The sequence below is a fragment of the Amia ocellicauda genome, chromosome 2, assembly GCF_036373705.1.
Source record: "Amia ocellicauda isolate fAmiCal2 chromosome 2, fAmiCal2.hap1, whole genome shotgun sequence".
In the NCBI taxonomy this organism is placed as follows: domain Eukaryota; kingdom Metazoa; phylum Chordata; class Actinopteri; order Amiiformes; family Amiidae; genus Amia; species Amia ocellicauda.
Genome location: NC_089851.1, coordinates 19,975,418 through 20,001,047, shown reverse-complemented (window position 1 = coordinate 20,001,047; position 25,630 = coordinate 19,975,418). Strand labels below are relative to the sequence as shown.

The 25,630-nt window shown below is 37.2% G+C and overlaps 1 protein-coding gene and 2 non-coding genes across 5 annotated transcripts; 1 reads left to right on the top strand and 2 right to left on the bottom strand.

Annotated features, from left to right (window-relative positions):
* Window positions 1-107: 107 nt before the first annotated feature.
* LOC136766736 (E3 ubiquitin-protein ligase TRIM63) lies at window positions 108-21,758 on the bottom strand. Of its 3 annotated transcripts, XM_066720524.1 has the most exons (11): window positions 21,415-21,758; window positions 20,690-20,862; window positions 18,024-18,201; window positions 17,103-17,198; window positions 14,310-14,543; window positions 13,247-13,269; window positions 13,033-13,157; window positions 12,488-12,705; window positions 10,876-11,130; window positions 7,957-8,047; window positions 805-897 (listed from the first exon to the last, which is right to left on the bottom strand). In XM_066720524.1, the coding sequence occupies exons 1-11, from the start codon at window positions 21,577-21,579 to the stop codon at window positions 887-889; spliced, it is 1,569 nt and encodes a 522-aa protein (XP_066576621.1). In that variant the 5' UTR covers window positions 21,580-21,758; the 3' UTR covers window positions 805-886. The 3 variants fall into 3 exon arrangements, with proteins under 3 accessions (XP_066576612.1, XP_066576603.1, XP_066576621.1); XM_066720515.1 differs by lacking the exon at window positions 7,957-8,047 and having other exon boundaries at window positions 108-897; window positions 18,024-18,198; window positions 21,415-21,756; XM_066720506.1 differs by lacking the exon at window positions 7,957-8,047 and having other exon boundaries at window positions 108-897; window positions 21,415-21,755.
* A 1,135-nt stretch (window positions 21,759-22,893) lies between these two features.
* trnaa-agc (transfer RNA alanine (anticodon AGC)) lies at window positions 22,894-22,966 on the bottom strand. Its single transcript has one exon. It is a non-coding gene; the product is annotated as a tRNA-Ala (tRNA).
* Window positions 22,967-23,528: 562 nt separating this feature from the next.
* trnay-gua (transfer RNA tyrosine (anticodon GUA)) lies at window positions 23,529-23,614 on the top strand. The gene is given in 2 exon segments: window positions 23,529-23,565; window positions 23,579-23,614. It is a non-coding gene; the product is annotated as a tRNA-Tyr (tRNA).
* Window positions 23,615-25,630: the final 2,016 nt, after the last annotated feature.

The window sequence follows — 25,630 nt, the reverse complement described above, 5'->3', positions numbered from 1 at the left end:
CTTTTACATTATTTATTTTTTATAGCTTTAAACCTCAATACGAAGAAAAATTGATAAGGAATTGTATTCCGCTTGATGGTGAACAGACTGTATCATAAATGCAAGAAGAAAATACATGTAATTTTAATTTGTATAACTGTTGTAACAGTGCTAATACAAAAACTGTAGCATTTACACAAGAAATCCTCTCACCTTTTCATAAAAATACCAATTCGTATATTTTAAGTAGCTTGGTAGGATATTCACACATTTCAGGATGCCGTACTCAGAAAGATCTCCTCTCTGAAATTCAGTTTTCACTGTACTCTACCTTGTTTACGTTTGATAATAAACATACTATGAGCAAACAGTCACTTTTTGTTGTGCAAGAGAATGTCTAATATTTATATTTTTTAATAAAAGCTTGGAAGCTACGTTTACATGTTATTGTGTAACTTCTTGCGTGCTAACAATTTGAAACTTGCATGTAAAAGTGTAGTATATTAGCATATTCACAAGTATTGTTTTTACAGTTACTCAAAGTTGACAGTGTAGACGAGGGATACATTAATTGGTGAGAGATACATGATTTCTTAAATCATGAAGGTCGCGTAATTTGTTCCAGATGAGATTTGTGTCCGACCGCGCGTTGTCTTGCAGGCGTCTTTCCATCAATGGAATCGAGCTTAAAACAAACCGGTTAATATGGGAATATTTCAAGCAGGGTCTCCCGTAGACCAGGGCTCCCCGGCACATGGACGGGCTCACTGTGCGCTCGCCGGCTGGGAAAAGGGGACACTACTCTTTAAGCGAGTTTAACCAAGAGAAGGAGAAGACGTGCCGGGGTCCGTCGCCGCTTTTCTCCTCTGAATTGGCTTGACTTTCGGCTTGTCCACCCGCTGCAGCGTCAGAACCAATCTGGAAAATAGGTTTACGGAAGGAAATGTAAAAATAATGCCATTGATGACTTACAGGTAGAATTGCTATCAAATCATGGTGTATTGTGTATTTATTGAAACTGACATTGTTAATGGAATTTCAATTAATATCATTAAATGTATGCTTAATTAACAAAACAAAACAAAAAACAGCCTTTCTCTGACAATTTACGATAGATGCAATTTAAATTGAACTGTGAGGTGCCGTTAGTTGTACCAGTTTCTCTCTTGTCTGTAGAATGTAATGGAAACTTATTTCTACTACTAGTACCACAACACATATGATTAATCTGAGTAGTAGTAGTTGTAATATTATTTATTTTTCTTAGCCTATAGTTTTAAAATTGTTTATAATCTGCAAGGTTACATATGATTATGATTTATCCAGGACTGGTTGAAAATGTGTTAGTTTGCTGGGCGGAACTGTAACAAATTACTAACTCACTATATAAATAAATACATGTCAAAATATAATTCAGTTGAATGAGACAGCATGAACATCTGTGAGCAGTACATGGAAGTGTTGAGAATCATTGCTGCATGCTACAGTGTGTCGTGATGTATGCCTTGAAGAAGCCATGCCATACAACTGCAAAGAGCATGCACCCTAACATCCTAAAGGCTTGCGGATAAGAAAGTAGGTTTCTTGTTTCAGTGTCAGATAGAATTTAGTTCCTCAATTTACCTAAAAGAAAACATTAATTTGACCCCCCCCACCCTCTCTCTCTCTCTCTCTCTCTCTCTCTCTCTCTATCTCTCTCTCTATCTCACACACACACACACACACACACACACACATACTTAGGTTGAGATACTCTCTTCATGCTTCTTTTATTATTAACAGGTATTTTAGGCTTTGATTTCCAGGAAAACAACTATCACATAAAACATTCCCTGTGTGGATGCTCTTAGTTTAATTAAAGCCATCGTTGAGTTTTTATAGTCCATTAACATTGTTGATATGCTATAAGACACCCTAAAGACATGAAAGGAAATTATATTTTATTCCCATTTAGTAATGGAGCACTACACAAGTGCTAGTTTCTTTATTTTTTCCATAGTCAACAGCACTACCTCTAAAAATGTGTACACAATCATGAACGTATTTAATACAGTAAACAGCTTTACAAAATTGTAAAATGTGTGATGTTTAGGGCAGGAATAAGGAGTATTCCATACTTACGTACGTAATCTCTCTCTCTCTCTCTCTCTCTCTCTCTCTATATATATATATATATATATATATATATATACACACACACACACACACAGACAGATAGATAGATATTTGTAAAGCTAATCACTATGAAAAAATCACCTGAAACCCATAAGAGAAAGAGCCCAGTAAATCATCCACTTCATTACTTTCCAATACACAAGTAAATGGGGTACACATAAATAAATTGTATACTCTTGATAAAATTAAATACATGTCTAGTTCTCCATCCAATGAGTAGGTCACTTCAACAAGGTCACCATAGACACAGAAGAGTTTATCTAATTCTTGAAGTGAAGGTTAAAGCTGACAGTCTAAAATAATTTGGGACTGTGGATAAGTACTTCTAATAGGACCAATCAATTAGGTTTCCCATCTTATAAGTGCTGTGCAATTAGTTACAAATCCTCTAACATACCAGCTTGGGGTGATACATTTAAGCAATGACTGCACAAAACCTGGAAAAAATTATCTAGCACTGTATGTTACACACACACACACACAAACACACACACACACACACACACACACACACACACACAATAACACCAGCTACTGAAACAACACTGTATGTTGTCCATTGTTATGAACAACAAACAGTCTACATAACAATGTGAATACACTGTCATATTATTCTTTCTTCCTCATGCAAAACACATTCTAACACTGTCACTTTTCACTTCTGAAAAACATTACATAAAATATCCCCTTCATCAAAACGTTGTGTAAGCTGAAAAATCGAATGAATGCAGTGTGTGAATATACAAATCATGAAGTACAGACATTGAAGAAATCCATAATGTCAAGAGACACACCACCACATATTTGTTATCAATCAAACAGGAAATATAATTCACCACCCAGGCATTTATATCTTTGCATACATTTTCAGCTGTGCAGAATGAAGGCTGTAATTTCACCCGATCATCTCGATTCTACATGCATCGAAGCGCCTAGTACAAGATATTTGTATGCAATCAAGGTGAGTGGGGGCCGCCCCTGTAGCTCCTGGAAACAAAGGGATATACATTGAGCTTTCACGATATAGCCCCCCATTGTAGTCTATGGAACAACTACTGCAGGTCTCTGCTAGTGGTATAAAAACTCTGCTTTATCCTATGTTTTCTTGCCCCCCCAGAAGCTGGCATTCACTTGCTTCAGCCGCACATCTCGCAGCTTCCAGGTGCTGCACAAGGCATGCTTTAGCCCACGGGCTCCGCACCTCCAGAAGCCGCTATTCACTTGCTTTAGCCTTATTCTCTCAGTTCTGTATACAGCGCTGCATTTGCCGCCTTTCATTTGATCCCATGGAGAGGCAAATGGAGAGGCTACATTTTAAACATGCAATGTCTTGAAGGAGCCTTTTTTTTATACATGTGTGTATTTATTTCTGTATGTAGTGTATTTAAGACATCGTAATAGAATGAGGAGGTTCATGTGCTCTTTATGGAAGCTATGCGCCGCCTCCAGAAGCTGCAATACACCTGCTTCAGTCTTATATCTCTCAGCTCCCAGGGGCTGCACACTGCATGTTTTATACCTCCAGCTCGGCGCCTCCAGAAGCCCATATTGCTTTAGCTTTACTGGTCTCAGTTTCATCTCTTACAGCCTCCATTTCTAGCATTTTATGTGATCCTATCGAGGGGAAAAAATTATAGTCAATATTTTAAACCTGTTGTGTTTTGAAGGTGCATTTATGTAGCCTATATGTGTATTTATTTATTTTAATAACTAAGACCACGCAATAACTGGGCCGTGCAGAGACTCAATTTTGGAGGGAGACTGTACTGCGGGGCTGTGGATGAATTGTCGGGCGAATCAGCAGTGGCTAGTAACGGCTCACGTCCCTGTTTTCCACCCAAATTCTACCACTGATGCCCTATTGTGTCTTTCAAGAGTATATCAATAATACTGTAATTATGCCAGCCGAATATTCTGCATTGATTGACGCATCAGGCATTGTTTTCATGACAACAACAAGTTGCTTGTCCCTGTGCGCGAGGACAGTGGCCGGGTTTTGGGTCGGAACCAGAACAGCCTCGCGCTTTGATTGGGCCGCATCTGTCAGATATATGTGATGTCTCTGCATGGCCCTGTTATTGGGTGGTCTTAGTTATTAAAATAAATATATACACATATAGGCTACATAAAGGCACCTTCAAAACACAACAGGTTTAAAATGTAGACTATATTTTTTCCCCTCGATTGGATCACATAAAATGTTAGAAATGGAGGCTGTAAGAGACGAAACTGGGACCTGTAAGGCTAAAGCAACATGGGCTTCTGGAGGCGCCGAGCTGGAGGCATAAAGCATGCAGTGTGCAGCCCCTGGGAGCTGAGAGATATAAGACTGAAGCAGGTGTATTGCAGCTTCTGGAGGCGGCGCATAGCTTCCATAAAGAGCACATGAACCTCCTCATTCTATTACGATGTCTTAAATACACTACATACAGAAATAAATACACACATGTATAAATAAAGACTCATTCAAGACATCACGTTTAAAATGTAGCCTCTCCATTTGCGTCTCCATGGGATCAAATGAAAGGCGACAAATGCAGCGCTGTATACGGAACAGAGAGAATAAGGATAAAGCAAGTGAATAGCGGCTTCTGGAGGTGCGGAGCCCGTGGGCTAAAGCATGCCTTGTGCAGCACCTGGAAGCTGTGAGATGTGCGGCTGAAGCAAGTGAATGCCAGCTTCTGGGGTCCAGGAAAGCATAGGATAAAGCAGAGTTTTTATGCTACTAGCGGGGACTTGCGGTAGTTGTTCTATAGACTACAATGGGGGGCTATTGTGAAGGCTCAATGCATATGCCTTTGTTTCTGGGAGCTACAGGGGCGGCCCCCACTCACCTCGATTACATAACATTTCTTCTACTGGCGCTTCGATGCATGTAGAATTGCACTCAGCTGTATTCTGTGCAACAAAATAAATGCTTTGTCAATGTTTTTATTTTTGATTATATAATATCACACTGCTGCTTCTTCGGCTAAAACAATTGCTTTGTAAACACATATTTATTTATTTCAATGGACTGCAATACAGAATTTGTGACAAGGTTAATGTAATAACAATTTAGAACATTGCTCATTTGAGATCTGTGTGTGTGTTGTGTGACAATGCCCCTTTGATCTATGTGTTTGGATCCTGCAAAATACATCACAGTCTCATTAACTTAATTCAGGAGGGGATATAATAACCTTCCAGGCCCAATACCTCACAGGCATTTCTTTAAGTTTTGGGGCAGATTCAATTGGAACAATTGTATGCAATTAATTTTCTAAAGAGGAATCCCACATAATTATTCAAAAATTGTCTCAGTGAAGAGTACTTCAACTTATGTTCAACTCAACATAAGACCAGCTACATGTGTTTTTTTTTTCCCTCTTCATTTGGAGACTAGGGAGCTTCAAAGACTTGTCCTATTAACATTTTAAAGCATGTTTCACAGTAGCTCAGATGAATTGAGACCAAGGCGTTTGGTAGAACACACACAAATATTGAATTAATAACTAAACATTGTTTAATAAAAAATATATAAAAAAACTCCTTGCAGTGGGTGAGAGCATTATTGCCCTGGGACAGACAGTAGGAGGCTTTAGTATCATATCATCATGGGCAAAGGGGAATTATCCACAACACTAATCATGCTTTGTGACCTTTTATTGTAAAGCATAGTTCAGTGCTTTTCCTAGTCTGTGACCTACAAGGACACCAATTCTTGAAGAGACTCCTGACCGCGACTTTTCCAACAGACAAGAAAAGCCAGAGCCTTGATTCATAAGTTTAAATGACACTTTCATGTTTTCTTCCAAACATCTTAAGTAGCATTCAGTATACCAACAATCACACTCCACTGTATTTTGAATCTATATATACTGCAGACATTTGACCAAGCACACAGAGTTTAGAAATACTGTCCATCATCCATTTATTTATGTATTTATTTATTTATTTATTTGAGTACAGTCTTATTGACAGACATGCCTTAAGAACAGCCAGCAACCTGTTCTGACATTTAAACTCCCTGTTACATAGTTGGATGTTTCAAGGCGAGAAACAGGAGGAACTCCTGGAGAAACTATACACTGACATTGATGCTTAAATTGCAACTCTGATAATGTGTTTGTATGCTCATGATTTAATTCACTTTAAATCACGCATTATGGAAATCTTTTAAACATACAATTTAAATGCAGCAGAAATTAAGGTACAGTAAGTCACAGTTAAATGTTCATCAATCTTCAAAAACTTTGGACTGACACTAGTTTATGAATTGTTAATTCTAAAGAAAGAGTTTACTCCCAGGTTAATTTGTATAAAAGGTTTATGCATAATACAATTTCACATATTTCTGAAACTTCCTATTCAATCTTCCTTGTGGGAGTGTAGCCTACACTATTTCTAGATGTAAGCTTTGGAGTGTCTTTGGAGTATCTATTTGGCAGCACATGATCCATCCTAACTTCTATTGAATTTGAAATGTCTCTGTGCAGCCATGTGTTACACTTGCATTTTTATTTTAACTTCTTACAGTGTACACATTCCTATATAGTTAATTGGTCTAGAATCTATAGATTATACAACTTTTCTTACATCATATTTTCAATAAGAAAGCAAAATTTTTCACCACAGCTAAAATACTAAGAAAGCTACCAAAATGAGAAGAGACATCTGAACAGCAGACTATTTATCATATTTCTCCTGTCAAGGAATTTACTGGTGTAAAACAGTGGTTCCCAATCCTGGTCCTGGAGGAGCCCCTACACTGCTTGTTTTTGTTCCAAATGAGCTCTCAATTACTCTCAAGTAACAATCTGCTTAGATATGACTTTATAAATTGTGTAATAAAGGAGTTGGTTCCTTAATAAGTTATTTATACAATTCTATACTTAACTTAAAACCCCTACTGTTTAAAATAATGAAAAGACTCATTTAAAAGATTAAAAAAAATATTAGTTCAATTAAGGGTTCAATTAAGTAACTGAGTGCTCAGTTGGAACAAAAAACAGCAGGATAGGGGGTTGGGGAGGTTGTATGTGTGTATGTGAGAGAGAGAGACAAGGTGTATATTGCTCTTATAGTTTGTCGCCCTGGACAAGGGCATCTGCTAAGAAATCAATAATAATAATAATAATAATAATAATAATAATAATAATAATAATAATAATAATAATAATAATAATAATAATATATTCTGTATTTTTTTTACAATTTAAAATGCAGAAAAGTGTTTGATTATCAATACTATCAAATATAAATAGCATATCTGACCAAATAGATACTGATACATCTAAATGCCCAATGTTCAAATATAGTCACATCCTGGCAGTGGGTGTTGCATTCAGCTCAATATTTAACTTGAGCTGTAACACTGGAAATAGGGTGAACAATCCTACACATTAAATTCACAAACTGACCATACAGCTTTAAAAAACACTTACAGAACGTGTTGAGAAGTATAAAAACACTTAACGCGCAATTCCACGATTCTCTTGAAAACATTTTTCTAACAGATGAATGAAAGTAACTTGTCAAAAAGTGTCATATTCTATTCATTATCTTTGAGATGAAACCACTTTTTTATCCGAAAGAACACTTAGGAATATTAGATCGCGCTTCCCTACAAAACTGTAGTTTCCCATTATTTTAAATACTCAGATGAAAGACTAGTTTAATATTCAGCCACCAAATCTTACAGAGCATTACTGCAACGTCTTGTGTCAACAGTTTGTCCTGAAGTAAACTGATAATAGTGAGAAACTACATGTTTGGAGGAATTAGTTAATATTTAAATGAATGTTGAAATGAATATCCTACCCATAAATGTAACAATCGCGCACTGAATCTGACTCCAAAGCTGACGAAGTATAATAAACAATGCCAGAACTGTCAGCCAGAATGCTAGCTCCTGTGAAAAAATAAGATGCTAAAGCTTCATGTGTGTAGAATATTAAAATACATCATTTTAATAACTCATGAGTAAACAGTCACATCAAAAGCTTCTAGACTCCATCTACTGCATTTTCTGATCATAACGCTCTTGTCCAATTGCAGATGACTAAACCTGGAGCAACAGAGCAGCAGTGGAAGGTGCAATTGAGGAACTTCCCATCTGAAATAAAGTACTTGTTGTTTTTAAAGAAATCACAGGTTCACAGACTGAAACAACAGTATCTTGTTGTCAGAATGTCAATGTCATTGCCTGGCTCTCTACCTTTCCTGATTTGTCACTTTAAATAGGGATTTGAACTAAATGTCGTAACTTACAGCTGGAAACAAGAAAGGCTTAGCTTATCATAGTTTTAATTGCCTGCAAGCAACGCAGAGTTACTCATTATATGAATACAGGGAATAATACACCCATAAGGTCATATTCTGAATAAGAGAATACCCACTGTATGTATATGCATATTTATATATATGGATTATAAATGTTTTCATTACAAACTATATTTAACAATTTTGTGACTCCAATTATTGTTTATATTTGATAGTTTTACTACATATGGTATTAGTTATATTATCTAAAAAATAATTGTGCACCAGTATAAGTAGATTATTCCCTTACAAGCAGTTCACTCAGAAAGACAGAATGATTAGATCCTGTTAAAGTGTTTATCTCGCTGGGAGTACAGAAACAGTCATCCACAATACACTGCTGCTAATTCTCATAATAAACAACCAACAATACAAAAATGTTAGGGGTCACATAAAAGATATAATACTAGTCCATGTCTACAAGAAAACGGTATGCTTCATTCATTAAACTTTTAAATGCATTTTATTAAAGATAGACATATAAATGCATAAATAAACAAATAAATAAGATTGTTTTTTCTTGATATTATGGTTTTCATATATTGTGTGTATGTGTATATATATATATATATATATATATATATATATATATACAGTACTGTGCAAAAGTAGGCAGGTGTGAAAAGATGCTGTAAAGTAAGAATGCTTTCAAAAATAGATATGTTCATAGATTATATTTATCAATTAACTAAATGCAAAGTGAGTGAACAGAAGAAAAAACTAAATCAAATCCTTGTTTGGTGTGACCACCCTTTGCCTTCAAAACCAGCACGAATTCTTCTAGGTTCACTTGCACAAAGTCAGGGATGTTGTAGGCATATAGTCAGGTGTATGAATAAACAATTATACCAAACAGGTGCTAATGATCATCAATTCAATATGTAGGTTGAAACACAATCATTCACTGAAACAGAAACAGCTGTGTAGGAGGAATAAAACTGGGTGAGGAACAGACTCAGCTAACAAGGTGAGGCTGCTGAAGACAGTTTACTGTCAAAAGTCATACACCATGGCAAGACTGAGCACAGCAACAAGACACAAGGTAGTTATACTGCATCAGCAAGGTCTCTCCCAGGCAGACATTTCAAGGCAGACAGGGGTTTCCAGATGTGCTGTCCAAGCTCTTTTGAAGAAGCACAAGGAAACGGGCAACGTTGAGGACCGTAGACGCAGTGGTCGGCCAAGGAAACTTACTACAGCAGATGAAAAACACATCATGCTTACTTCCCTTCGCAATCGGAAGATGTCCAGCAGTGCCATCAGCTCAGAATTGGCAGAAAACAGTGGGACCCTGGTACACCCATCTACTGTCTGGAGAAGTCTGCTCAGAAGTGGCCTTCGTGGAAGACTTGCGGCCAAAAAGCCATACCTCCAATGTGGAAACAAGGCTAAGCGAATCAACTATGCATGAAAACACAGGAACTGAGGAGCAGAAAAATTGCAGCAGGTGCTCTGGACTGAGGAGTCAAAATGTGAAATATCTGGCTGTAGCAGAAAGCAGTTTGTTCACTGAAGGGCTGGAGAGCGGTACATGAATGAGTGTCTGCAGGCAACAGTGAAGCGTGGTGGAGGTTCCTTGCAAGTTTGGGGCTGCATTTCTGCAAATGGAGTTGGGGATTTGGTCAGAATTCATGGTCTCCTGAGAAGTACAGGCAGATACTTATCCATCATGCAATACCATCAGGGAGGCATCTGATTGGCCCCAAATTTATTCTGCAGCATGACAACGACCATAAACATACAGCGACAGTCATTAAGAACTATCTTCAGTGTAAAGAAGAACAAGGAGACCTGAAAGTGATGGTATGGCCCCCACAGAGCCCTGATCTCAACATCGTCGAGTCTGTCTGGGATTACATGGAGAGAGAGAAGCAACTGAGGCTGCCTAAATCCACAGAAGAACTGTGCTTAGTTCTCCAAGATGTTTGGGCCAACCTACCTGCCGAGTTCCTTCAAAAACTGTGTGCAAGCGTACCTAGAAGAATTGATGCTGTTTTGAAGGCAAAGGGTGGTCACACCAAATATGGATTTGATGTAAATTTTTCTTCTGTTCACTCACTTTGCATTTAGTTGTTTATATATATATATATATATATATATATATATATATATATATATATGTGTGTGTGCGTGTGTGTCTGTCTATCTATATAATGTGTGTATGTGTATAAACCCTGTTTATACAAAATACTATTACAGAAGGAATAATATGAAGATTGTTTCTCTCAATCTGGAGAGAAAGACTCATAATGTGTCTGAATTTGTGATTTAAAGTAGCGGCTCTTAAGAATGGGCTAGCAAAGGCCTGACCAGAGCCTCTCTTTATAACAGATGTGCAACTGGGGAAGGCCTTGGTCAGATTATGATAAGGCATAATAATTGCCGCTGAAGAAGCTGGTACAAAGGTTAGTAACTGACCTGGGGGGCAGCAGTGGATGAGCTAGACTCCTTATTGGCTCCAGCCAAGCTTTGTTTCTCTGCTGGTCCAACTACATCCTGTAGCTTATCTCCTTCCGTTGTCCCCGAAGTTTCCACCTTAGTCAGGGTTTCACCTGCACTGGCGCCGGCTGTGGGCACTATGTGGGATTTATACCAACCAGGAAACAGCACGGGTTCTGCAGGGGCAGGTGTAGGAAGTCCTTCAGTCTTCACAGTGCTCTGCTCAACAGCTCCCTTAATGACAACGGGGGAAGGATCAAAGAGAAACCAGATGCTGCCCTTCATTATCAGCTCCCGGTCAGAAAGGCCACACTGCACTGCAGACCTCCACCCAGTCACTCGCAAACAATGTAGTGATGCATCAAAATACATTCTAAACATATTGTTAACAAAGTTAAACCCTAAAGCTATATAATAACATTTATGTGGGCAGATTTTTCAGATATGCAGGTGTTTCATGAACATGAACTATGTTGTTGTGGAAGATTTTATACATGAGTAGTTGTTTGGGGATATCATATTAGTGCAAATTACTGCAGCTTTGATTCCAGTTACCTATCGTGTCTGTTTTTATTTATTTATTTGTTTTTTAATGTGGCAACAGGTTCCTTTCCTGCTTTCCTCATTTCCTGTTGTAGCTTGACTAATTTGGATAGTGCTTTGGGATGACTATGAAAAATGGTCTGTGTGAAATTAAGTTTGATTGAATGATAAAACTTTGATACATTTTTAATTTGAGGTGACATGCAATTTAAACTCATGCAAGAGAGTAGGAGATAATTACTGCAGTGAATACTTTATGGAGCATGCAGTTTGATAAGGGTTATCAGCTAAATATATGGGCCACCAGGGACCCTCCTGCTGTGCTGAGCTATCGCCATGTTATTTTGAATGTTCCTTCAAAAACTGAGAAACTATTTCCTTTCAAACTGCATAAACACCTGGAAGCTGCTGGTTAAAAGTGGAAGTTTTTTTTCTCATGTACTGAAATAGCACTACATTCACTGTAGTGCCACATTGTGTCCTACACTTCATTCAAATACTCACTTTTGTGATATCAAATTAAGATGTTTTAAAAATGTTTATATATACATAGTATATGCTCCCTATTTAATGACTATAATGTAAAGAATGGTAAAAAGGTAATTGTATCTGGATGGAAGAGTCCAAAATCTGAGTTAAATCAATGATAATTAAACTGTAACTTAATCCTAGGAGTTTAAACACTTCTGTGTCACTCACTGAATACTTCACTGATTTAAATGTGTTTATTTGAGTTGCTGGAATAGGTCGCTGCCTCCTTTTTAGCATTTCAATTGACCTTTTTTATGCCTGGATATGTGTGTTCAGCCAATGATTCTGCAGTTTAATCCTAAATGGTATGAAATGGTAATCATGGCTATGGAAAAGGAGGGTGCATAAGGACATGTTGTAATTAATAGATTTTTTTTCATAATATAAAATATTTATTGTATGCTAGGTGTTCATCATCCAACGTGATGTTGGATGATGAACACCTAGCATGCAATACTTATTTTATATCATGAAAAAAAATCTATTAATTACCACAGTAAAATGCTGGAGTGCTCACCTGTACTGGTGTGTCGGGAGGCTTGATCAGAGTCTCCACAGAGGGGGCACTTGCCGTGTCAGCAGTGCTTTCCGTTTGTGGGGCCAACTGCTGCTGCACCCCAGCATCTGTCCTCCCCACCTCTCCTTCAGACTGTCCTGGCTCCATGTGAACCTCTTCACCCCCCTCTCCTTCTTCATCTCCCTCTTCGTCTTCCTCCTCCTCGTCCTCTTCCTCCTCTGTACGGGGACGAGAAGAACATTGACATAATAGGACAGCATTGCCTGTTAATATGTTGCTTTTGTTAGGCCAAAACAAACATCTTTAAGTCATGAGGAGACAAAGCAAAAAAGTAAACACATATTACAGGCCAGATTGCAAGAGAAACTGTTTTCTATTAGTCATCTGCTCACAGTTTTATTATTCGGTTAAGTTTTTTTGTTTGTACGTGCCATCTCAATTTAATTAATATCTGTCTGTGGGATGAATATTCCATTGGCAGGCATTGAAATTATGCGTACATTTCAGAAAGACACACATGTATCTCTTCAATCTATTATCTTTACCTCTTAAAAAATCTAAATTCCGGAGGGCCCTCCCTTCTCTTTCAAAACTGGTGGCAAAGTGATCCATGTTCTCATAGCCGCGCTCCACTTTCTCCAGGTGAGACGTGTTGGAAGCTTCAATAATTCTATAAGAATAAACACAGCAATGTATTTTTCTGTACTAATGGCTGTTCGAGATGTTTAAAAGTATAGACTTTTACAATAAAATACTTACTTCTGTAGCAGTGGTTTTGAATTCTGAAAAACAGAAAAGAATGAAGTAAGCTAAAATAGTATTTGATTATGTTTGTTCAAATAATAAGGTAAGCACTGAAGTTAATATGTTCCAATGAAACCTTGTCTATCAAAATATTGTCTACTAAACCATTGTTTGAAAATAAATGCAGGTCCAATATAGCCACCTGTTGAACAGCCAACATATTTGGAGTTTAATCAAAAGTTAAATTCTGGTTAAAATAAATAAATAAATAAATAAACTGGTTGTGCACAACTGCACAAATTTGGTGAAACTCTTCTCCACTGACAGGAAGTGAGGCATTTAGACAATGGCATGGATACATGTATTTATTTCTACAACTTAATGAGCTCAGTAAATATCCACTTATTTAAATGATTGTAAACTATTTTGGAGAGACATAATCCTTCAGGATTTATAGATCACTCTCAATCTTAATAAAGACTTTAAACATAGGCGTAGATTTTGGGGTGTCCCCCCTAATATTGAAAGCGTCCTCCCCAATTCTGAAATGAAACCTACAGCCCGCCTTAAAATAACTATATATGTTATTAACCAGCAATTAGTTAATTTTGGTTGAATGGCCAGCTCTAGCCTTTGAGGGTTGCAGCGTGCTAGAGTTCTCATCCCAAACAGTATCTTAATGACAATTCACACACAATTCGTTTTTTAAATGTTCATGATTGATTTATACTGGAACCAATAATACCTTCAGGACCAGGGTGGGTCAAGACTTCCCTATTCCTCAAAACGAAGAAATGTGCAATCATCCCGATCAAAAAATAGATGTTGAATATACTAATGAAAACCAATGACATGATTCCCCTGTCTTTTCCTGCATTATTATTATGGGTGTGGTGAGAATGTATAATATTTGTGGATCCAGAAAGGGTTAGATTGATTGTCAGTGAACAATAAATGAACAAAATGACAGCTGGATTGAATATGTCACCTGAGACCTTGCTGAAAATATCTGCAAACCATTTAGTACAAGTAAAGGATATGCCTACATTTGACAAATAAATCAATTCAATTTGTGTACCTGTAGAAAAAGGGACATCTCGGGCTCGTCCATGGTTTGTATTCCAGACTCTACAATCTTAGACACAACCTCCAAGTGATCCCCATACTTCTTTTTCAGTCTCTGCACATAGTCCAGCTTTTCCTCCTGTTCACAGGTAATTTTCTGGCTCATCTCTGCTTTGCGTTCCTCCAGGATCGCATACAAGTAATCGAACTTTTCACAAACCTGTGACTTCTGCCTCCTGCAGTTTTCCTATGGGAAAGAGTTTTCTAGATTATTTTTTTAAGTATTAATGTATTTGTTATTTTTATAAGGTATATCTTCATGTTTGAATGGAAGCCCATGGTAAAAGAAAATAAAAAAGACTTTTCGAATGACAGAAGTCATGACCGCGAACGTAAAAGGTGAAAAGTCATCTGAAACTCAGTATGAAGTAGCTCTCTAATGGTAGCATAACACCAAATTGCATCTGAAAACAATTTTCTTAAATATCACAGGTGCAATTCTCCAGCCAAAAAAAAAAGGTATTATTCTTTGTGTTCACTGCAGAATCTGGACATTTTTTTAAAAAACATATCCTTTTTTAAAGAAAAATAAGGTGTCTGACAGTAGTTGAAATAATGGCAGTAAGAGGAGATGAGTCATGAATTTCTAGTGAATACAATATCTCCCTCCAAAAAACAGTTTCTAACTACTGAGTATCATTGCCAAAAGCTGGACAAAAAAGTCTAAGATATCCCCTGGGGTTACAAGATACCAATTTTTAAACTTGAGGGCTTCAGAGCGCTCAAAGAGCTAATATACATCAAGACTGACGGCTGTATAGTCCACAGACTGACCATTATATTGTACAAATATTTAAAATTACAATTATGAAATTGTCACTTGCTTGGCAAGGCAATTTTGCCATAAATCCTATGGTAAGTTTATGCAGATTTCTATACAAACTATTTTGTAATACAGTAACATGTTTCAGTGAATATTGTTAAAGTGTTTTATTTGTTTGCATTTAATACTTTGTGGTTGAGTCTGTCTCTGTGTTTCAGGAAACTTAATTTAAATATTTTCCTCACAGCTTCTATTGAGTTGGCAGACAGCCATGAAACTTCTGTAAACAACGACAGAGAGGATGACTCACAATATCATATTCAATGTGTTGCCAATAGGAAGTTTACGACTCAAATATTTTTAAAGATGTTATTTAAAGATCTACGTATGTGTGAACAGCCTAGAAAGTAACTAAAAGGCACTCAGTATGAAAAGTTATTTTTAAAGTCAGGGATGTATCTGGCACAAATTTATCACCACCCACATAAAGAGGACCTGGCATATATCTCCTTGAGGTGACTGCTATTAACACTTAATGCGATTTATGAGTCATTTCTGAACCACACATATACCTAAATTATGCCTGGCAAGTCATTAAAATAGATTTACATCTAAACTCTGAATACAGCTTATACTCCTGATTTAGTTATGTTTACATATTGCATTGCTCTACATCTTCCCGATTTAAATACATGTAATTCATTATCTTATTCCTCTGTTTAATTTCAAATTATACTTGAAATGGACAGACAGGTCCCTATACTTTATTTGTTTTAATTTGTAAGATAATTTATTCATCTCAATGTACAAAAACTTGATATGGCTAGTGAACAGTAGTTCTATAGGCATATTACATAACTACACCCTGCATTAAACACTATCACCCTGCACTGCAGTCTGCTTATACAAGCTTTTTAGAGGCTGTGTCAGTTAAATGACAGAACAACCATCTAAACAATACGAACACCAGGGGATTATGCGGACATATAGACTAGGACGCAGGACAAAGCAGGACCTTGAAATAACATCACAGAGACACATACTCCATTAGGCAAATATAATCTGCTTAATCAGTGAAATAATAAGATGATCCACCTCCCCTTTCAGACATTGAAAGTATACATGTATGATTACCGATATTACACATCAAAGTGTAAAAGGATTATGTACATGACAGTCCTTTGTTGGGGATGGTCACATGACTAGGCTGTCATTCATTCATTCATGCTCCTGAACCTCTGTGGGTACTCTCTGATCAGAAACGAAATCTTCCTAGTATTTCACCCACCCTGAAAGAATCTGACAAAAGCAAGAATAACTTTTATATAATATTGTGGTTCACTCCATCCCTTACAGGTTCAAGGCTAGATGAGCTGTTCATGAAAGCAGAAATTAAAAAACAAACAAACAAACAAACAAACCTTCTATACGGGCAATCATGACAATAATGTATAATTAGAATGTCGCATTCGTTTAAATTCTGGCACAGAAAGGTATGAAACGCATGTCTTATTTCAGCAGTCTAATAACAGTATTTATTGACGCTGCATTCAATGTTCACCAAAAATTATGAACAGCTCACAAACAGTGGCATCTATTCAATTAAGAGGAGATTCATTTAATTCCATCGAGAGTAGAAAATTGTCTTTGGGCTTCACATTAGTGACGCCACTGAATTTAGGCATAATGCCGTGTGAGAACATACTCTGCATACTTGGATGTGTCTACGTGATAATTAAAATGACAAAAGAAAAATTAATTATAGGCTGTAGGGAAACGAGGTTCTATTTTCAAATGAATATTTAAATCCGTTGGGAATCAGTAACCTGGACAAACCAGTGTAACTCCATTTACAAAATGATATTTACCACCGTTTCTTTAAGCGAAATATGAATTCAGCATCATAAAATCAAACAATCAAATCCTTGGAGAAAAGATCAAACATTACAGGGAAGGAGAAAGACCAGTCACAGCCAGTTCTACCTCAAGGGTTCTGCAGGTCTCTTCCAGCTGACTGATAATGCCCTGAATTCGGTCATTGTTCCCAACCAGCATCGCTATCCCATCACTGAGTTCAGACTGGAAAGGGATAGAGGGAGACAACAAAAATAAAGAAAACGCACTGCTGGTATACACATAACAGATCTCCTTTCGGAGAGTTATATCAGAATTGCTTTTATTGCAATTATTAAATTATTTACCCATGAAATTGCACAGAAAAAATACAATTTGTGCCCAGCAAGCCCTTTCCAGCTGTACGAATCTTTTCAGTTGGGTCATTCCCTTCCTTACATGCAGAGAAGCAGGACTAAAGACTAGAACAAAGAATGCTTTCTATTCTCATCCAAGGTATTATTTAAATGATCAGTTAAAGTCAGTCAGTGCCCTCAGGGCCGTGTGTGAAGTGCTCTCAACAGGTTAAATACATTTTTTCATCTCTTCCTCACTGCTTAAAAGCCCTGAACAGACATTGAACTATTGAGCTTCAGGTTCTATTGAGGCTTTGTTGGACTGTTATTTTTCTCAAGTGTATTTTCTCCAGGACAATTATGTGAAATAATGTATTAATAGTCCTTTTGCAAAATTCCATGAAGAATGGATTTATTTATTATACCAAAGTGTGGGACCTGTTAGGCTGGGTGGGCAGGCTGAGTGGGTGATCTTTTCTGAACCCTGTAAATTAAACAAAACGCATCAAAGCAGTGCCAAGTGTTAAACTGTCAAAGTGCCGCAAGAGGGAGAATTTTGTCATTTTGCCATACCTCCCTCCTTCAGTGTTACAAACTGTATTTGAAAGTGTGTCACCAGATTAATCTCCTTATGGTGTTGCACAGGCATCTGCGATAAGTCTAAGAAACGATTGATAAATTCATAGAGCGACATAATACTAGACAAACATCTCACCTTTTGTCGTTGGTAAACATTGGTGAGAGGTGCTACCTCACAGTCCTTATGAGCCCCGAACACTTTGCACATGGAGCAGGTTGGCGTTTCACACGTCACACAATAGATGTTGATTTTCTCATCTTCGTGCTCCTCACACATGGGCTGGTCACGCTTCCTCTCAGGGCCCGATTTACTGCTGAAGAACCAGGGATTAAAGGCAACAACCCAAAGTATTGGTTCAACCATATTTACCACACTGAACGTTACAGTCACGTATGAGTCCCACAGGAAAAATATATAAATGCCGCATGCACTTCCACCTTCTAATGCTGATCACATGTATAAGCCCCAACACCAAACCAAGTCTGTAACTCTATCCCTAACCTTGACCCTAACCTTGTTATACATGTAATTAACAGCAGAACTCAGATGAAGTGCAGAAGGTATTCATGTGGTATTCATACATCAGTTCTTTAAGAATTAGTGCCCATTATTGTAAAGTGTGACAAATAAATCATATTCCATCTCAAGAAAATCACTCCCATTATAGTTACCACAACAATTTGATTATTACATCATTCCTTTAACAATGTTTTTTTCATATCAACTTACATACTAACTTAAAGGCCTACAGTATTTTAAATGACTGTGTATGTTTTAATGCAACACTAAGAGGAGCACTACAATCATTGCCAAAAACTCTATTGTCTTTGCATTTTACATGATTATAAAACAGCAAAAATTGACCAGTTAACACTAACACAATTCTAATTCCCTTCTGGAATATGTTTCTCTGTGAATAAAACAATGAGGTTCAATGTAGGATAACTTGACTTGTAAAGGTAAAGGATTTTCTCATTTGAGAATGTTTGCCTCTAAATGACATTTGTAAGGAAAACAAATACTTAATACTTAACACAATTATGTTGTATCTACAAATGAAACACATTCCGTGAGGCTTTATATTCTAAGTACTCAGCCATTAAATTATCAGGAGAAAGATGCACTTGTGTGACAGCCCTGCATCCCCTCCCCCTCAACACTGTTCCTATCAGAAGGGCAGATAAGACGACCCATTCCTGGATCAGACTCTACAGCATCTGTTTGAGCTCAGCTGTCAGTTAGCACCACAATATTTAGATGTATGGGAAAGAACCAACTGTTTTAACCCAGTATTCTTGCAGTGGTCGGTTTTATAATAATCAAACTTTCAAGACTTTTAGTTGATTTATTAGGAATACAAAAACTAAAAATCAAACACCAAAGTGTCAGGACTGAAAATGGTAGGCCTATATCAAAGTGATCTGAAAAGCTTCAGGTGCCCCTCCAGTGTTAAGGGGCAATTTTGATAATTGCTATCATTATGATTAAAAATAAAACTCAGCTAAGAAAAGAGAGGTCCTTGTAAAGAGGTCAGCTGTGAGTTCAGCTCTCCTGGGACTTCAGCCACATGCCTCCTGCCAAGTGAGTCATCCCCGGGCTGTAACTGGGTGACCTCACTGCCCTTCTACAGAGTGGACAGTTCTAAACACGCTCAGCTACATCGAAGCATTGTCCAAACAAGAGCAGTTCGATGTTTCAGTGTTTTTACCTTAACTGACAAGTTGGCCCATGTATTTAATCAAATGTAATAAGTAAACATATATAGAGTAACTTTGTTTTTGTTTTTTGGATTGAAAAGAAGTTCTTACTGGTCTGAATAAGGTATTATTAACAAGAAAGAAAAATAAAATTTTAACTGATAACTGATCCAAACTGCTCGAGGGGCATCTAAGAACTGTAAAAAAAGAAAAAAGAATCCAGTATAATACTGCTATAAGGCTTTACTGTGCATATTTCAGAATATCAAAGTCTTATACAATTTGTGTTTCAGAATATCCTCAACATAATTACATACACTATCTCTCTGTTCTTACCACCTGGAAGGAAAGTCATTCAACTGAAATGTGTTTGGGCATCACATCATAAGATCACGGTTTATTTCAGTTGTGTTTTTACTGTATATATACTTATCAGCTCAAAAATGCAGCAAACACCTAGAAAGCTGTTACTGGAAAGTGAAAATAGAGTGAGCATTAACTTAAGTGACAGGTCAGAATGAAGAAAAAATTGTCCTCGTTTTACAACCTCTCCTCTTGCCTAGATATTACAAATAGGCCTAACTGGCCTTTAAATCCCATTAAAAGCGGAAAGATTGCTCACATTTCTTCTTCTGATGATGTAAATGTGATATAAATACATATATTTATATAAACAAATACTCTGGGCAACATAAGTGAGAACCTCAAAAAAGTGTGAACTAATCATGTCAATTTATGGATTTGCTGAAACACACAGGTCTCTTCTCAAACTGTGCTTAATGTAGAATGAAAGTATAAGACTGCTGATGGTGACTTTTAACCAAAAAATATGTTTTGAACCTGAATAGTCATATTATTATGATTATTAGTCTTATTTGTATTATTACAGTGCACATTTGAAATTCAGATTATTGTAATTTAAAAACCAATGAGTTTGCTCTTCTGAAAGACTTTCCAAGTAAAGTATTATGTTAATAATGTAATAATTGTTTCCCTTTCACTGCAAAAACAACAAACAAAAAAGTCTTACAATACTATGGAATAGAAAAATGTGATGCAATGATTGGCTGATTTCACATCCCATCATTCTGAACCGTGCCTCACCTGGTGGACTCCTGTTTGTACATATCAATAATGTTTTCCACCAGCAGGTTCCTCTGCAACCCGTAAACCCCATGTCTGTCCAGGACAACCTCATGTCTACACGATGGACATCGGAATCGACCTCCAGATGCCACTGTTGTACCCCCTCTGGTTGGCAAGTAAGGATTAGAGGCCTGCGCAAGGAAAAGGAAAACCACAAACTAGGATTCTAGCTGGGAAATCAGCTTGCTTTCATAAATATCAAGCATATCATGTTCTTATTATTCTGCACTTAAGAGCAATACAATGGAATAACTACAATATCACATAAATGTTGTACCATAAACTGGTTTCTCAATCAGAGCAACACAATACAGAAACACAGAGCTTCTAGTATCATACTTTTATAGACAATTATCATGGGAAATGTATTTAGATGGATCTCAGATTCAAAGTACTTTGTTATCAGTACCAAGGGCCTGGTTTTTCACATTTCATAAGGTTTTACTAATAAGTGAAAGCAATAATATGTTTATTACAGAACAATGTAATGCAGTCCCCCCCTATAAATTGCCTTATTTGAAAAACTACAACATGTAATAAGTTGTCTTAAAACTGCTTACTGGTGGCTGGTCTTACTCATATTTGATCATATTTTTGATAAAAAGGTATGACAACTACATACAATAACAAGCTAAGATCAAGGTGTAAATCAAGTTGTATTCTATGCCTATTAAAATACATACCTGGAAGATGTCATTGGCACACTTACGACAGAGGTTGTGCTGACAAGGAAGGATGACCACAGGTTTGGTAAATATTTCCAAACAGATGGGACAAATTAGTTGTTTCTCCAGATTGTCCATGGTTTGCTGCTCTTTGGAAAACGAGTACTCCAGAGAGGTACTCATTGCACTGTTGAACAATCACAACGTTGCTTTCAGGAAAAAACACAAAACAGAAAAGAAAAGAGAAAAGTTTGTACAAAGTAGTATCCAGGTGGGGGTGGGGGGCTGTCTCTTTGGAACAATCCACACTCCAGGGCCCGGAGAAAATGTCCTCAGAGTATCTCCACAGATCACATTGCCTAACGCCTGGCGGTCGGCTGAGTGTCAGCGCTGTTTTTAGAAGCATCAACGTCAAAGGTTGCCATGTGGACTTGTCCATATATGAAAATGACAAGAGGAGAAGCTCTGGCAGCTGCTGTGCCACTGAAAGGGAGGGAAATAAACAGTCCCGTTTCAAAGAAAACACAGCCACTCAAGGAGACCAACAGCTGAAGTCAGTCCAGTCACAACTAAAACAGTCATTTTACATGGATATACACCCATATTTGAGTCTCCAAATGAGCCTAATTAAAATATGCAATGCATATTCTGGATATACAATAAAGTTAGCAAACAAAGTAACCACATTCATCACTACTATCAGATATTTGACACTTTTACTAATAATAGTAACATTGCATACCAATTACAGCAACTGTATAAGCAGATGTTGGGCCTGTTTGTCTTTCAGCTGCTAAACACCAGAAATGTGATGGGGAAAAATAAGTGGTTAGTATTTATAACTCAAAATGTATGAATAAACAAACTGTTTTCTCTATTAAAATAAGACTAACAGAACAATAAGATGCAATTATCAAAGTAAATTGTACTTTTTCACGTGATTTTATCTACAATGAAATTGCCATTGCCTTTCTAACTGTAATGCAACTGACATTTCACCCAGCTGATAGTGATATAGCAGTGGGAGACTTGCTTAATTGATTGCAGAGCCGTCACGTTTTATTTAAAGAAAGTCAATTAGACAACAGCGATATAGTTTCAGTAGCCTGCAGATGTGTTCGCCATTAGTAACGTCGCAGATGGTGTGGGATAAATTTGAACATGCCTGGGATTCTCGGGTTTATTTTTAAAATTATTGCAGATTTCGTCTGCCACTTGCTGTCTGCCACACAACAACCCGAGAGCTTTTTAAGCGCCCTGCTATACATGACACCGAGGTAAGACAACAGCTCCAAAGTTGTAAGGCTACGTGCAAAAAATATAAGACCATCAGCACAAATACAGCGGGAAACGAGAAGCTTGGCCTAATAAACAACTGACCAAAACGAAACCGCATTTTATTCATTCGCACTGTATGTATTGTGTATTAAATAAATCAATACATTTTCATGAATTAATTGAAAACGTTTATAAAATGGTAAAGAAGACGCAAAAGCCTGGAGAATGCGGGCATCGATCCCGCTACCTCTCGCATGCTAAGCGAGCGCTCTACCATCTGAGCTAATTCCCCTTATTGCAGGAAGCAGCGTACAGGATATGGCTTATACTGATGCAAATGTGATTTGTGATATGTAAACATAAATATATATCATTTCCTATAATTAGTTGAAATGTATCGGTTATATCTGGTGTTTCTTTGTTTCTTTCTTTTGTAATGCTTCTCCAAAAATAGTCCCCAACCGACAACAGCCCGCTAGAAGGGAAGTTGGAACTAACTTAGTTTTAATAACACGGATCATGTCGTGTAACAATGTAAACTCCTGTTATGAAGTCTGTATTTCAAAGATCTTTAGTAGGTCTATTTAGTTATGTATCCAAGTTATATAATACCAATTGTTCAAAACATGGATTTGGCTAACGTGATTATCGAATATTTCTTACGCATGGTCTAGCAACTTTGTTTAACAAACTATTAAATATCAGCCCCTGAACGCCTTAATACGAATAATTTATATACTCATGAAATATCAATTATAATTATATACTTCACTTAATATGTACTTAATATACATGTCATATGTATAATGTAGTAGCTCATTTAAATACCAATACTTCCACATGTTTAACACAACCCTTCGATAGCTCAGTTGGTAGAGCGGAGGACTGTAGCGGAAACACGGGCATCCTTAGGTCGCTGGTTCGAATCCGGCTCGAAGGAGGGTGATGTTTTTGTCACTTTGTATCTTTTTATGAATCAATAAATAAGATCAATCAATTTTCAAATACAAAACAAAATTACCCACCACCATTATGATTTAAACAATATACTTTAGTCTATATAGTAAATATACAATACACTCCATGCGGTGTAATGAAAGTAGGCTACAATTTCTATAGCATGTAACATGACACGCTGTTGTTCATGCATTTGAAAATGAACCATTCCTATACACTATCACGAGGTATTGAAGGTGCATTTCTGTATATGTAATTATTTGTTTTTCTTTGTGCGTTTCTGTATGCATTTGTTGAAAAAAATTGGTAAAGCTTCTACCACGAAGAAGAAAATACTTTTATTATTATTATTTTACTGGGAATGTGTTTAAAAGCAAGAATACGTTGATTTATGAACTTTGTAAAGTCGCCCTCTAGTTGACAGCGTCACTGTCAGTCCTAAGTCACTTAATTCACTTTCAATTGAACATTGTATAGTGCCTTTTAATAAACTATGCCTCAGATCACAGGTGAATCATATCAAATCATATTTATTCCAGTTACATTTTGAACAAAATCCAGTAAGGACCTTTTATTAACTCTGGTCTGTAAGCAATTAATATGAAGAACGAAGTGCAGCATAGCTTTAAAGTACTGGTATAGTCAGTGTTTCTATTAAAACAGTTTGTAAGTTGATAAATCTGAGATCCATTTTGCAGAATGGAAAGCACAATTGCAGGTGACATTGAGACTACATGCGGTTCCAGAGAGTGTACAGATCAATTTGGTGGTCAATCAAGTAGAAGGGGAAGGTAGATTCTAATCCTACCAGAAAGGGAGTGTGACACAATAGCAAACATTTTCACTGTTTTGGGGGAGATATTTTCTAGATAGGGTCCCTGTCTCGGTTGTTCATTCTCCTTACTTCAATTGTAGGCCCAAGAAAATGTCAGTGAGTTTGCATTAAGACTGCAGGAGGCATTTAAAAGACTACAGAAGAGGGACCCAAGAGGATTTGGAGATTCTGATCTTGTGATGCGGTACCAGTTTGTTGATGAACTTAGAGGCCCTACTATTCTCCGTGAGTTAAGGACCCAAGTTCTTTTACAGGAAGACCTCTCATTTCTGGCTATAATGCGGGAGGCCCAGCTGCGAGTGGAGGTGCACCAAACCATAGAACCTCAGAATCTGTGTTATCAGACCCAGCAAGTAAGTGACTATAAATCAGCCCCTAATCTCCAATAATTAAGGAGTGTCTTCAAATGACTGCAATGTCTAGAGAATCGATGGGAGAAATTAGAACATAACTCTGCAGGGCCAGTCAAAGTCCAAACTAAGCCATGTCTGCCTCTCCTGCTAATGTTTTTCAGCTAGATCCCCAACTGCAAGATAGGTCCTGAGAAGGAGGGGGCCCTGATCAAAGGAACTGGAGATTAGACCAGTATGACCCCCGAGGACGGCCTATATGTAGACTGTGCCATCCTAAGTGATTAGGAGTTACCCAAGTCAGACACAGGACAGGTGAGAGAGAAAGCTATTTAGTTGTGTTTCTACTTTCAGACAGTCTTAGCATTCCTAATCTTGTTTTTAGTTTTGTCTTAATTGTAGTTAATTCAGTCCAGCTGCTGTTTTGGTTAGAGTAACTAGATTGAAGGAAAGTTGACCTAGTTTAGGAATCTGGAGGTGGAGTCAGTGAGTCAGTGAGATGTCAATTAGTAGCAGGAAGCCAAACACAAAGGTATTTAAGCACCTGCTGCGCTGTTTCTCGGTAACAAAGGAAAAGAAAAAGTCAAGCATTTGAATTAGGGAACAAAAGCCAAGAGACAATTTTAGGGCACTAACAACTTACTAAATTTAGAAACATGTGGCCACTACAGTGTCAGGTTTGCAGAATGATTGCCTTCCTGGATGAAGTAATCCAGGAAGACTTCATTTGTGAACGCTGTCAGCATGTTGAAGTCCTAGAGATCAAAGTCCGTGATCTTGAGGCTCAGCTTGCTGATCTGTGCTTTATTAATGA

Excerpts from the sequence above, each read along its gene's own strand:
- LOC136766736 (XM_066720506.1), bottom strand. The coding sequence starts at position 21,579 with ATGAGTACCTCTCTGGAGTACTCGTTTTCCAAAGAGCAGCAAACCATG. Across the intron at positions 18,202-20,689 it reads TACAAACAGGAGTCCACCAG|CAGTAAATCGGGCCCTGAGA; the intron begins GTGAGGCACGGT and ends CTGGTTCTTCAG. Across the intron at positions 13,158-13,246 it reads TCAAAACCACTGCTACAGAA|AATTATTGAAGCTTCCAACA; the intron begins GTAAGTATTTTA and ends TTATTCTTATAG.